The sequence below is a fragment of the Mizuhopecten yessoensis genome, unplaced genomic scaffold (assembly GCF_002113885.1).
Source record: "Mizuhopecten yessoensis strain PY_sf001 unplaced genomic scaffold, ASM211388v2 scaffold8465, whole genome shotgun sequence".
Lineage (NCBI taxonomy): Eukaryota > Metazoa > Mollusca > Bivalvia > Pectinida > Pectinidae > Mizuhopecten > Mizuhopecten yessoensis.
The window spans coordinates 9,382-23,971 of NW_018407561.1; the positions used below are offsets into that span (position 1 = coordinate 9,382).

At 37.2% G+C, this 14,590-nt stretch overlaps 1 protein-coding gene across 1 annotated transcript; it reads right to left on the reverse strand.

Annotated features, from left to right (window-relative positions):
• Positions 1-1,234: 1,234 nt before the first annotated feature.
• Positions 1,235-12,320, reverse strand: LOC110456013 (sodium- and chloride-dependent taurine transporter-like). The gene is made up of 7 exons (XM_021506526.1): positions 12,197-12,320; positions 10,246-10,358; positions 9,419-9,556; positions 7,991-8,090; positions 3,737-3,837; positions 2,690-2,875; positions 1,235-1,829 (listed from the first exon to the last, which is right to left on the reverse strand). Exons 1-7 carry the CDS (start codon positions 12,240-12,242, stop codon positions 1,569-1,571), a joined length of 945 nt encoding a protein of 314 aa, XP_021362201.1. The 5' UTR covers positions 12,243-12,320; the 3' UTR covers positions 1,235-1,568.
• Between the last annotated feature and the right edge of the window lie 2,270 nt (positions 12,321-14,590).

Genomic DNA, 14,590 nt, shown 5'->3' on the forward strand with positions numbered 1-14,590 from the left:
CAAAAAAAGTATTCACTAAACTTCATTAAAACCATTTTGTAAGTTATTGCAAATCTTTTTTATTTTAAAATTGTTTTTTTTATACCGTTACATTCAAGCGAGTATGGATATCATTATAAAAATATTGACAAAAGACATAAAATCATTATTATATATCACAGATCATAATGTTCTCACAACATTGATGAATAACAATGACATTATAGTTGTCTCCCTTTGTTATGAATAATTATTTGTTTTTCAATAGCATAATAAGTAAATAACGTAATCATTGAATGAAATTGATTTAACATAACGTATTTTCGTTGTTAAATCCCATGCATTGCACTTATGGTAAAAACATACCTAAAATTTCAGAAGCAAACCTTTAATTGAGAAATAATCCTATATATTCCTATAGATTGGTTTAGTGTAGGGTTGCAAATAAAAATGTTGCAATTTATATATATATAGAGAGAATATATCTTAATATTCCAACATGATTCCCTATCTGATAAACAGCTGTATTAGATCACCAGTGAAACCCGTGTATTCGACACCTCTCTAACAGTATGGTCCCGTATTACAATATCCGATGAGGCAGGTTTGGATATGTTAATTAAATCTACAGGTACACCAACGAAAATTTGTATTAATATTAGAGTATGGAATAACAACAGATAATCTGCTTGATCTGAAAGTTCATTTTTAAAATGTGTAATTCACAATTGAACTTTACATCTTCACAAATTCTGCTGAACGACGGATTGTCTCACAATCAAACCTTAGCTTCCCACTGCCTATAAAAAACAACCTGATGTTAAAATAGAAAAATGTTCTTAAAAAATATTTTTACAATAATATACAAAATCATTTTTTAAAGTTTCAACGTAAGTTTTATATCATACATCGCCATAACAAACGAAGCACAACGTATCAAACACATGTAACAATATGAAACCTGTTAGTTTGCAGATAAGTTAGGGACACGCCTTAGTATCTTATTCACAAACTGCGTCGGCTCCCTTGTCGATGAGTACCAAAGCCAGGTGCCTAGTAATATATCATTGTCTAGATGCCATACACCAACCCAGTAGTGCGAAGTTTGAAGTTTATACTTATTATTTGTATTGCATCATTATCCCGTTAAGCGTTTTAATGAGAAGTTTGAAGTTTATACTTAATTTCTGTAACATTGACAAGTTGTTGATAAACTCACGCCTCCACCGCCCCAGTATTTCCCCAGTCGTCCCCCCCCCCCCCCCCCCCCCTATTATTTCCCCAGTCGTTTCAAGCCTGTCACATAGACCTTTAATTCTACAATCGTTAAAACTTATCATATACCTTCAGTCACAATCTTTTTATCATTTTTGTTCTTTTCTCTTTCGTTCAATGTATGTGTTCAATGTTAATACTATATAACTTGGTCAGAAATACTAGCTGTATTGGCAGACCATTGGGTCAGTGTAGTTCTCCAGCCTTTCTGATAACAAGCTGTAAGCTTGTACACACTGTTTCATACAGGGACGTTGCTTCTCTTGCCGGTGAAATCTACATCCTACTATGATATGGAGCTATGATCCTATAGACTACAGTTTGGTGAACGTTGCGCCCCTCTCGTCGGAGAAGGTTGGGTTTTGTTGTCCCTGAGAACTGCCGTTGAAGGTGAGGTCTGGTTTCTGGTCAATGTTTTGCATGGGTACTTCTTTGGATTTGGGAACCGCTTGTCTCCCTTCCAATGTACGGAGGTCCTTCTCGGTCCAGTATTCAACCAGGCTTGGTTGTCCTACATCCTGAGGGCGGAACTGATGGGGTCGCAGTCCACACGGCGTCAACATCCGTCGCGCCACCTGGAAAAGTGTGAACTTGTTAAAACAGTTGGCATTTACATGGGAAATAAAAAGATGATCCCGGTACTGATTTATTCATGAAATATTATAACTCCTACCCCTCCTCTCATCTCCACAAATATGTTAACATACATCCAAAGTATACTGCTTGTTTATAACCAACTAGGCAGGTTCGGACAGGTCAATAAACTTGTATCAAACAAATATCCTAAGAAGGTGAGCAGACCATGTTCTACTCCAAGAAGGAAACGGCAACATCAAAACAACACTCACATAGACCGAAGGAGGATAGGGATATTACCTTGAGGCGTACTTTGGGGGGAAAAGCCTCCTGTATGACCTATTTTTGTTGTTTATGAAGACTCTCTCAAATCAATCAAATCTAAATTTCATAACTTTTCTGTTGTGATATTTCCTCTCGTGAATCGCTGCTAGCTGTGACACGACATAAGTAATTTAAGTTACAAAGCACTTTATTTCATAATAAAACGAAGTTACAGTTTTTGAAGTTACAATCTTTAAATTAAATATTAGAGCCCTAGGGAGTGACTAATAAACATTTCCCTACCGTAAGGGTATAACAAAGAAATCACCACCTGAAGGTTGATATTCTTGACTGTGTTCCAGCCGATAGTTAATATTAACGATAACAGCCCTTGGGTTGAGTTCCTGTTACATACTTTCACCGTGAGGTGTTGATTCCTGTTGATTGTGTTGTGTTAGCTACTTAAGGTCATAGGATTGTATTGCTAAGCGGAAATAGGAAGTACATTCCTAGCTGAAAACCCAATGTAGATATAATGGGAGACAACTCTGTGAATTGTGAGAGAAATGTCTATTGATGCGTGCGGTATCCTTACCTCTGCTAGAGGACGATCTCTGCTGTAGTAGAATAACTTGAATATGGCGGTCAGCGGTATCCAGATAGCAGAGAAACCAGCCATTGTCCAGCCGATGCCCACTGCCCACTGTGGATACACATACGTAGAGTCCGGTCGACGGTAGTCCAGCTCGGCATAGTTAATGGCACTCATCACGAATATAGTCTGAAAAAATGACCAGAGCATAATGCAGACACATCCTCTATGATCAGTGGATATTGTGGATATTGTGGATATTTTGGATATATAATCGGACCAGTGGATATTCTGAATATATAATCGGACCAGTGGATATTGTGGATATATGATCTGACCAGTGGTTATTGTGGATATTTAAAATGACCAGTGGATTTTATGAATATATATATAGTCTGACCAGTGGATATTGTGGATATTTAAACTGACCAGTGTATATTCTGAATATGTAATCGGACCAGTAGATATTGTGGATATTTAAACTGACCAGTGGATATTATGAATATATAATCGAACCAGTGGATATTGTGAATATATAATCTGACCAGTGGATATTATGAATATTTAAACTGACCAGTGGATATTCTGAATATATAATCGGACCAGTGGATATTATGGATATATAGTCTGACCAGTGGATATTGTAGATATTTAAACTGACCAGTGGATATTATAGATATTTAAACTGACAAGTGGATATATGACGAATTTAAACAAGAGTGGGTTTCCGAATATTTTAGCGCCATTTTACGCCATGGTAACTTGACTTTAAAATTCCGTCCTCGACGTCGTTTTGTCCCCCATTATTATTCGGTTAAAGTCTCGTAAATTAAACTTAACATTTATACCAGGTAATGAGGAGTACTGTCTCATAAAATAACACCACGCAGATGTTATGTTACGTCTCAGATTGTACCCGTTTATAGCACAAATGAATATCGATACTCCGTTTTGGCTTAAATTTGTACATTCAAAAGAACAAATACATGTGGTATATCCTAATTATATAATGTTTAACACTGGCATACCCTGAACCGACAGACGACTCACCATACAGAAGATAGGAGACAGCACTGTCCAACATATCGCCATGAAAGGATTGATTCTATATCCCATCATCATCTCTAAGTTGTCATAGAAACGTCTAATTCCTAAAATAAACAATCATAATATCGTTTATACAACTAATCATAAACTACCATCGCAAATTACATACAAGTCATCTACTATGAGAAGTGGATACAAGTCATCTACTATGAGAAGTGGATACAAGTCATCTACTATGAGAAGTGGATACAAGTCATCTACTATGAGAAGTGGATACAAGTCATCTACTATGAGAAGTGGATACAAGTCATCTACTATGAGAAGTGGATACAAGTCATCTACTATGAGAAGTGGATACAAGTCATCTACTATGAGAAGTGGATACAAGTCATCTACTATGAGAAGTGGATACAAGTCATCTACTATGAGAAGTGGATACAAGTCATCTACTATGAGAAGTGGATACAAGTCATCTACTATGAGAAGTGGATACAAGTCATCTACTATGAGAAGTGGATACAAGTCATCTACTATGAGAAGTGGATACAAGTCATCTACTATGAGAAGTGGATACAAGTCATCTACTATGAGAAGTGGATACAAGTCATCTACTATGAGAAGTGGATACAAGTCATCTACTATGAGAAGTGGATACAAGTCATCTACTATGAGAAGTGGATACAAGTCATCTACTATGAGAAGTGGATACAAGTCATCTACTATGAGAAGTGGATACAAGTCATCTACTATGAGAAGTGGATACAAGTCATCTACTATGAGAAGTGGATACAAGTCATCTACTATGAGAAGTGGATACAAGTCATCTACTATGAGAAGTGGATACAAGTCATCTACTATGAGAAGTGGATACAAGTCATCTACTATGAGAAGTGGATACAAGTCATCTACTATGAGAAGTGGATACAAGTCATCTACTATGAGAAGTGGATACAAGTCATCTACTATGAGAAGTGGATACAAGTCATCTACTATGAGAAGTGGATACAAGTCATCTACTATGAGAAGTGGATACAAGTCATCTACTATGAGAAGTGGATACAAGTCATCTACTATGAGAAGTGGATACAAGTCATCTACTATGAGAAGTGGATACAAGTCATCTACTATGAGAAGTGGATACAAGTCATCTACTATGAGAAGTGGATACAAGTCATCTACTATGAGAAGTGGATACAAGTCATCTACTATGAGAAGTGGATACAAGTCATCTACTATGAGAAGTGGATACAAGTCATCTTCTATGAGAAGTGGATACAAGTCATCTACTATGAGAAGTGGATACAAGTCATCTACTATGAGAAGTGGATACAAGTCATCTACTATGAGAAGTGGATACAAGTCATCTACTATGAGAAGTGGATACAAGTCATCTACTATGAGAAGTGGATACAAGTCATCTACTATGAGAAGTGGATACAAGTCATCTACTATGAGAAGTGGATACAAGTCATCTACTATGAGAAGTGGATACAAGTCATCTACTATGAGAAGTGGATACAAGTCATCTACTATGAGAAGTGGATACAAGTCATCTACTATGAGAAGTGGATACAAGTCATCTACTATGAGAAGTGGATACAAGTCATCTACTATGAGAAGTGGATACAAGTCATCTACTATGAGAAGTGGATACAAGTCATCTACTATGAGAAGTGGATACAAGTCATCTACTATGAGAAGTGGATACAAGTCATCTACTATGAGAAGTGGATACAAGTCATCTACTATGAGAAGTGGATACAAGTCATCTACTATGAGAAGTGGATACAAGTCATCTACTATGAGAAGTGGATACAAGTCATCTACTATGAGAAGTGGATACAAGTCATCTACTATGAGAAGTGGATACAAGTCATCTACTATGAGAAGTGGATACAAGTCATCTACTATGAGAAGTGGATACAAGTCATCTACTATGAGAAGTGGATACAAGTCATCTACTATGAGAAGTGGATACAAGTCATCTACTATGAGAAGTGGATACAAGTCATCTACTATGAGAAGTGGATACAAGTCATCTACTATGAGAAGTGGATACAAGTCATCTACTATGAGAAGTGGATACAAGTCATCTACTATGAGAAGTGGATACAAGTCATCTACTATGAGAAGTGGATACAAGTCATCTACTATGAGAAGTGGATACAAGTCATCTACTATGAGAAGTGGATACAAGTCATCTACTATGAGAAGTGGATACAAGTCATCTACTATGAGAAGTGGATACAAGTCATCTACTATGAGAAGTGGATACAAGTCATCTACTATGAGAAGTGGATACAAGTCATCTACTATGAGAAGTGGATACAAGTCATCTACTATGAGAAGTGGATACAAGTCATCTACTATGAGAAGTGGATACAAGTCATCTACTATGAGAAGTGGATACAAGTCATCTACTATGAGAAGTGGATACAAGTCATCTACTATGAGAAGTGGATACAAGTCATCTACTATGAGAAGTGGATACAAGTCATCTACTATGAGAAGTGGATACAAGTCATCTACTATGAGAAGTGGATACAAGTCATCTACTATGAGAAGTGGATACAAGTCATCTACTATGAGAAGTGGATACAAGTCATCTACTATGAGAAGTGGATACAAGTCATCTACTATGAGAAGTGAATACAAGTCATCTACTATGAGAAGTGGATACAAGTCATCTACTATGAGAAGTGGATACAAGTCATCTACTATGAGAAGTGGATACAAGTCATCTACTATGAGAAGTGGATACAAGTCATCTACTATGAGAAGTGAATACAAGTCATCTACTATGAGAAGTGGATACAAGTCATCTACTATGAGAAGTGGATACAAGTCATCTACTATGAGAAGTGGATACAAGTCATCTACTATGAGAAGTGGATACAAGTCATCTTCTATGAGAAGTGGATACAAGTCATCTACTATGAGAAGTGGATACAAGTCATCTACTATGAGAAGTGAATACAGGTCATCTTCTATGAAAAGTGGATACAAGTCATCTTCTATGAGAAGTGGATACAGGTCACCTACTATGAGAAGTGGATACAAGTCATCTACTATGAGAAGTGAATACAGGTCATCTTCTATGAAAAGTGGATACAAGTCATCTACTATGGGAAGTGAATACAAGTCATCTACTATGAGAAGTGGATACAAGTCATCTACTATGAGAAGTGGATACAGGTCATCTACTATGAGAAATGGATACAATTCATTTACTATGGGAAGTGGATACAAGTCATATACTATGAGAAATGGATACAGGTCATCTACTATGAGAAGTGGATACAAGTCATCTACTATGAGAAATGGATACAAGTCATCTACTATGAGAAGTGGATGAAAACGCAAAGGCCGCTTGATTTTATATCTGCTCCATACAAATTATAATTACACAGGAAATATATTATAGTTTGATGTTCTCGCCCACAATGACAGAATCCATAATTTTTTTCTGTGGATGGAGTCGTTCATTAACATATGTGATAATTTCCTGATAAAGATGGACGTAGCACACCCAGTTGATTGCACCTTTAACAGTTAGTAATAGACACGACATGCCAACAATGAAGTACACTGCATCATACAGCTGTATCGTCACTCTAGAACTCATCGCTGACACAACGGCAAAAAAAGATCGAACCTCAATTTGGTCTAAACTATTTTTGAAACAGAAGGGGTGCATACTTATAAAAATTCTTATTTTCAATTTCAAAATAGATTTATAAGTACTTTTACTTATAATTCAAAGCACGACATTAAGACTGGACAAAAGTATTTTACCTAATTTTGATTTATAATAATTAGAAACTTAAACACATCTGAAGGACATGAATCCCCCTGTTTCCATGCAAAGTAGTATTGTTATCAAAAAATTGCAATAAATTTAAACGATGATCTTGACTCTGATCTTAGGTTCATTGAATATGAACTCAATCATTAAACATGAACTCAATCGAAGCGTTCTCGTGCTGCCTCTTACATAAGTTTGATCAAAATCGGTAAGTTGCTGGAGACTCATGTCACTCAATTTGTTGACAAATTTCTATAAATAGCAACGCTGACCTTGGCCTTTATCTTTAAACCTTGACCTTCGAACTCATTTGAGGTATCATTATACGTGAACTTTGTAAAAGATTGATCATAATCCGTTCAGAAACAAATCCACTAAAGCGATGAAGGTGGACGGGACAACTATCACGAATTTAAATTTTCAAACTCCAGACTTTCGTAACAAACACTTACCGTATATCCAGGCAATGCCTACACACTCGAAGAAGGCGACAAACAGGATGATCCTACTGCCGGAATAGTAGTCAAACAACTGGAACACGTACATTCCTCCCTGACAACGTACAAAGGTGATTAGCATCAGATAACACTTAGTTGTACGTATACTATAGCATATCGATATATTATATAGTAAATAACCGACGAGGAAGACAGCAACCCTTACTACGGGTCAACCATCGAAACTTTCACTAGCTAAGTGTATAAACAACATGAAACATTCGTTGGTACTTTCTTTTGCTATTTTATGCGTACAAATAATTTGGTAAAAATCATTTCTTAAAAAAAATAAAAAAATAAATATTTGAATTAACAAAATCAACACAAAATCACTTCTGTCTGAATACGGATACCTACTAAGATCAACTGGGTTTAAAAAAACGACTTCAATTTATTAGAGCAACAAGGGGCAGCCCTAACATACACAAACCTCTTTTACTGCATACAACTCCACAATACCATATAACCGTACTCAACCCCACGAAGTAGGACCCACAGACCACCCCACGAAGTAGGACCCACAGACAACCCCACGAAGTAGGACCCACAGACAACCCCACGAAGTAGGACCCACAGACAACCCCACGAAGTAGGACCCACAGACAACCCCACGAAGTAGGACCCACAGACAACCCCACGAAGTAGGACCCACAGACAACCCCACGAAGTAGGACCCACAGACAACCCCACGAAGTAGGACCCACAGACAACCCCACGAAGTAGGACCCACAGACAACCCCACGAAGTAGGACCCACAGACAACCCCACGAAGTAGGACCCACAGACAACCCCACGAAGTAGGACCCACAGACAACCCCACGAAGTAGGACCCACAGACAACCCCACGAAGTAGGACCCACAGACAACCCCACGAAGTAGGACCCACAGACAACCCCACGAAGTAGGACCCACAGACAACCCCACGAAGTAGGACCCACAGACAACCCCACGAAGTAGGACCCACAGACAACCCCACGAAGTAGGACCCACAGACAATCCCACGAAGTAGGACCCACAGACAATCCCACGAAGTAGGACCCACAGACAATCCCACGAAGTAGGACCCACAGACAACGCCACGAAGTAGGACCCACAGACAATCCCACGAAGTAGGACCCACAGACAATCCAACGAAGTAGGACCAACAGACAACCCCACGAAGTAGGACCCACAGACAACCCCTCGGAGAAGAACCCGCATTTTTCCACCACCATCAACGACCCAATAAAGGCACAAATTCCTCTGTGACAATCAAGCGCACCACAAGGTAATAATACACACACTCACACACCCAAACACACATACACGAAAAACTTGTACACAACTTAACAGAGTATGATTGTTCTCCCTATAAAGAAGAGGCCTAGAGAACCCCAAACCTACCTCCGTTACCATGGTGAGCCCCACGAGGTAAGATAGAAAACACACAAAACCAATGAAGATCTCTTTCCTGTAACCTTTCCTCAGGTAGTTAGGAAATTGGTCCACTATAGCGGTCACTACGCCTTCCACGCCCACGAACTGGAAAGATCATGGATATCGCATGATAAACACATGGTACTATTGAGTCAAGATACCTATAGTGTTGTCTTATATTGTCAAAGGGACGTTTGAAATAGGGATAGTCCCACGAGCATATAGTTTAATTGTAATAAATATTCTGATATTTTCTATAAATGCGGTGTCAATTATTATGATTATGAAGTGAACAAGTTTTTGTCCGACTTTTCTTATTTTTGCTATACTGTATTTCTATATAAATTGTTTTATCTGTGTCGCCGATGAATCTGTTTGACTTTTTCCAAGGTTCCATATACACGTTTCCTTTGTATATAGTTCGTACTAGGTTTATTACGCTTTGTTGACACTTATTCTTTTGTTTTTCGTTTTTTAATATTTTCCCCTTGTTTTCTGTTTGAAACAAAGACATGTTTATAAAAAGTAAGATTCTAGACTTCATGAAACATCCACCCACAACATTAGAACTGATGATCAGGTAGCTCTCAGTAGACGGCTCTACGTTTATTTAAGTGCATTCTTTGATACGTAAATGCCAGTATTTTCTTTTTTCTATAATGCATCGCAACTTGTGATTACGTTTATATTTATATAGAACTGGCGAGTTATCGGCCCAATCATTTGATATTGTATGATACCCACATAGTAATCCAGACACACTGTTCCTGATAATGATGTTATATGACACGTACCTGACTGTCCAGACCCAGCAGGATGACCATAAGAAAGAACAGAACTGACCACACAGGCGCACCAGGCATGAGTGACACAGCCTTCGGGTAGGCTATAAAGGCTAGTCCCGGCCCTACAAGTATCACCAAAAATATCGTCAGGTAATATAACACTCACCAGTAATATTGTCAGGTGATATAACACTCACCAAAAATATCGTCAGGTAATATAACACTCACCAGAAATATTGTCAGGTGATATAACACTTACCAAAAATATTGTCAGGTGATAAAACACTCATCAAAAATATCGCCAGGTAATATAACACTCACCAGAAATATCGTCAGGTAATATAACACTCACCAGATATATTGTCAGGTGATAAAACACTCACCAGAAATATTGTCTGGTGATAAAACACTCACCAAAAATATCGTCAGGTAATATAACACTCACCAGTAATATCGTCAGGTAATATAACACTCACCAGAAATATTGTCAGGTGATAAAACACTCACCAAAAATATCGTCAGGAAATATAACACTCACCAAAAATATCGTCAGGTGATATACCACTCACCAAAAATATTGTCTGGTGATATAACACTCACCAAAAATATCGTCAGGAAATATAACACTCACCAAAAATATCGTCAGGTAATATAACACTCACCAGAAATATTGTCTGGTAATATAACACTCACCAAAAATATCGTCAGGTAATATAACACTCACCAGAAATATCGTCAGGTAATATAACACTCACCAGAAATATCGTCAGGTAATATAACACTCACCAGAAATATTGTCAGGTAATATAACACTCACCAGAAATATCGTCAGGTAATATAACACTCACCAGAAATATTGTCAGGTAATATAACACTCACCAGAAATATTGTCAGGTAATATAACACTCACCAGACATATTATCAGGTTATATAACACTCTCCAGAAATATCGTCAGGTTATATAACACTCTCCAGAAATATCGTCAGGTAATATAACACTCACAATGAATATTGTCATGTAATATATTGTTCCCCAAAAATATTGTCAGGTAATATAACACTCACCAGAAATATTGTCAGGTAATATATTGTTCCCCAGAAATATTGTCAGGTAATATAACACTCTCCAGAAATATTATCAGGTTATATAACACTCACCAGAAATATTATCAGGTAATATTACACTCACCAGAAATATTGTCAGGTAATATTACACTCACCAGAAATATCGTCAGGTAATATAACACTCACCAGAAATATTGTCAGGTAATATAACACTCACCAGAAATATTGTCAGGTAATACAACACTCACCAGATATATTATCAGGTAATATAACACTCACCAGTAATATCGTCAGGTAATATAACACTCACCAGAAATATTGTCAGGTAATACAACACTCACCAGACATATTATCAGGTAATATTATATTACACTCACCAGAAATATCGTCAGGTAATATAACACTCACCAGAAATATTGTCAGGTAATACAACACTCACCAGAAATATTGTCAGGTAATATAACACTCACCAGACATATTATCAGGTAATACAACACTCACCAGAAATATTGTCAGGTAATACAACACTCACCAGAAATATTATCAGGTGATATATTGTTCCCCAGACATATTTTTAACAGTACATGATGTCTATATTATACAACAAGTTCATGCAATATTTGAAATTGGTTATTCTGAAACCAAAAAAATAAAAAATCCCTGTATTTTAATCTTTAGAAGACTAAATGTAAAGTTGACGTAACACTTCAGATACAATGTACTATGTGTATTAAACATAACGCACACTAGAAATATAAATCTACTTAGAACATCTAAATTGATACAGATCCCTTCCTAAAGTACCCCTCTATTATTATGTTTCAATACTGAAGTGCTATCATTGCTCGACAACAATATATAATTTGAAGTTTTCTTCTGTCTTGAATCAACAAACCTGAGGCTGCCACCTTGTCCACAGTGGTCTGCTGTAAAAACGCCATATGCCCTAATATGGTGAAGATGAGAAAGCCAGCAAAAATGCTCGTACCGCTATTGGCCAGTGCAAAGATAATGGCATCTCTGTAAAAACAAGAGGGACACAGTCAGTGACACTGTTATATCATTAGGCATTATAAAACTGTCATGGGCAGCTACGAACCACCAACAAGCTTTCCAAAATGTACTTCCGAAATCGGGAAACAGGAAGTTGATAGTCGCCGAAATTATTTGTTTACACAGTAATATTCACTCTAACAGCTAATATTCAACTGTTAGTAAACAGGGGAACATCACCCAGACAAATNATAATATACCATCATTATCAGGGGAACATCACCCAGACAAATACACAACATAATATACCATCATTATCAGGGGAACATCACCCAGACAAATACACAACATAATATACCATCATTATCAGGGGAACATCACCCAGACAAATACACAACATAATATACCATCATTATCAGGGGAACATCACCCAGACAAATACACAACATAATATACCATCATTATCAGGGGAACATCACCCAGACAAATACACAACATAATATACCATCATTATCAGGGGAACATCACCCAGACAAATACACAACATAATATACCATCATTATCAGGGGAACATCACCCAGACAAATACACAACATAATATACCATCATTATCAGGGGAACATCACCCAGACAAATACACAACATAATATACCATCATTATCAGGGGAACATCACCCAGACAAATACACAACATAATATACCATCATTATCAGGGGAACATCACCCAGACAAATACACAACATAATATACCATCATTATCAGGGGAACATCACCCAGACAAATACACAACATAATATACCATCATTATCAGGGGAACATCACCCAGACAAATACACAACATAATATACCATCATTATCAGGGGAACATCACCCAGACAAATACACAACATAATATACCATCATTATCAGGGGAACATCACCCAGACAAATACACAACATAATATACCATCATTATCAGGGGAACATCACCCAGACAAATACACAACATAATATACCATCATTATCAGGGGAACATCACCCAGACAAATACACAACATAATATACCATCATTATCAGGGGAACATCACCCAGACAAATACACAACATAATATACCATCATTATCAGGGGAACATCACCCAGACAAATACACAACATAATATACCATCATTATCAGGGGAACATCACCCAGACAAATACACAACATAATATACCATCATTATCAGGGGAACATCACCCAGACAAATACACAACATAATATACCATCATTATCAGGGGAACATCACCCAGACAAATACACAACATAATATACCATCATTATCAGGGGAACATCACCCAGACAAATACACAACATAATATACCATCATTATCAGGGGAACATCACCCAGACAAATACACAACATAATATACCATCATTATCAGGGGAACATCACCCAGACAAATACACAACATAATATACCATCATTATCAGGGGAACATCACCCAGACAAATACACAACATAATATACCATCATTATCAGGGGAACATCACCCAGACAAATACACAACATAATATACCATCATTATCAGGGGAACATCACCCAGACAAATACACAACATAATATACCATCATTATCAGGGGAACATCACCCAGACAAATACACAACATAATATACCATCATTATCAGGGGAACATCACCCAGACAAATACACAACATAATATACCATCATTATCAGGGGAACATCACCCAGACAAATACACAACATAATATACCATCATTATCAGGGGAACATCACCCAGACAAATACACAACATAATATACCATCATTATCAGGGGAACATCACCCAGACAAATACACAACATAATATACCATCATTATCAGGGGAACATCACCCAGACAAATACACAACATAATATACCATCATTATCAGGGGAACATCACCCAGACAAATACACAACATAATATACCATCATTATCAGGGGAACATCACCCAGACAAATACACAACATAATATACCATCATTATCAGGGGAACATCACCCAGACAAATACACAACATAATATACCATCATTATCAGGGGAACATCACCCAGACAAATACACAACATAATATACCATCATTATCAGGGGAACATCACCCAGACAAATACACAACATAATATACCATCATTATCAGGGGAACATCACCCAGACAAATACACAACATAATATACCATCATTATCAGGGGAACATCACCCAGACAAATACACAACATAATATACCATCATTATCAGGGGAACATCACCCAGACAAATACACAACATAATATACCATCATTATCAGGGGAACATCACCCAG

Bases quoted from the DNA above. Each gene is read 5' to 3' on its own strand.
- LOC110456013 (XM_021506526.1), bottom strand. From the start codon at position 12,242: ATGGCGTTTTTACAGCAGACCACTGTGGACAAGGTGGCAGCCTCAG. The intron at 10,359-12,196 runs GTTTGTTGATTC...TGATACTTGTAG, and splicing joins GGACAAGGTGGCAGCCTCAG to GGCCGGGACTAGCCTTTATA. The intron at 9,557-10,245 runs GTACGTGTCATA...TGATCTTTCCAG, and splicing joins TGCTGGGTCTGGACAGTCAG to TTCGTGGGCGTGGAAGGCGT.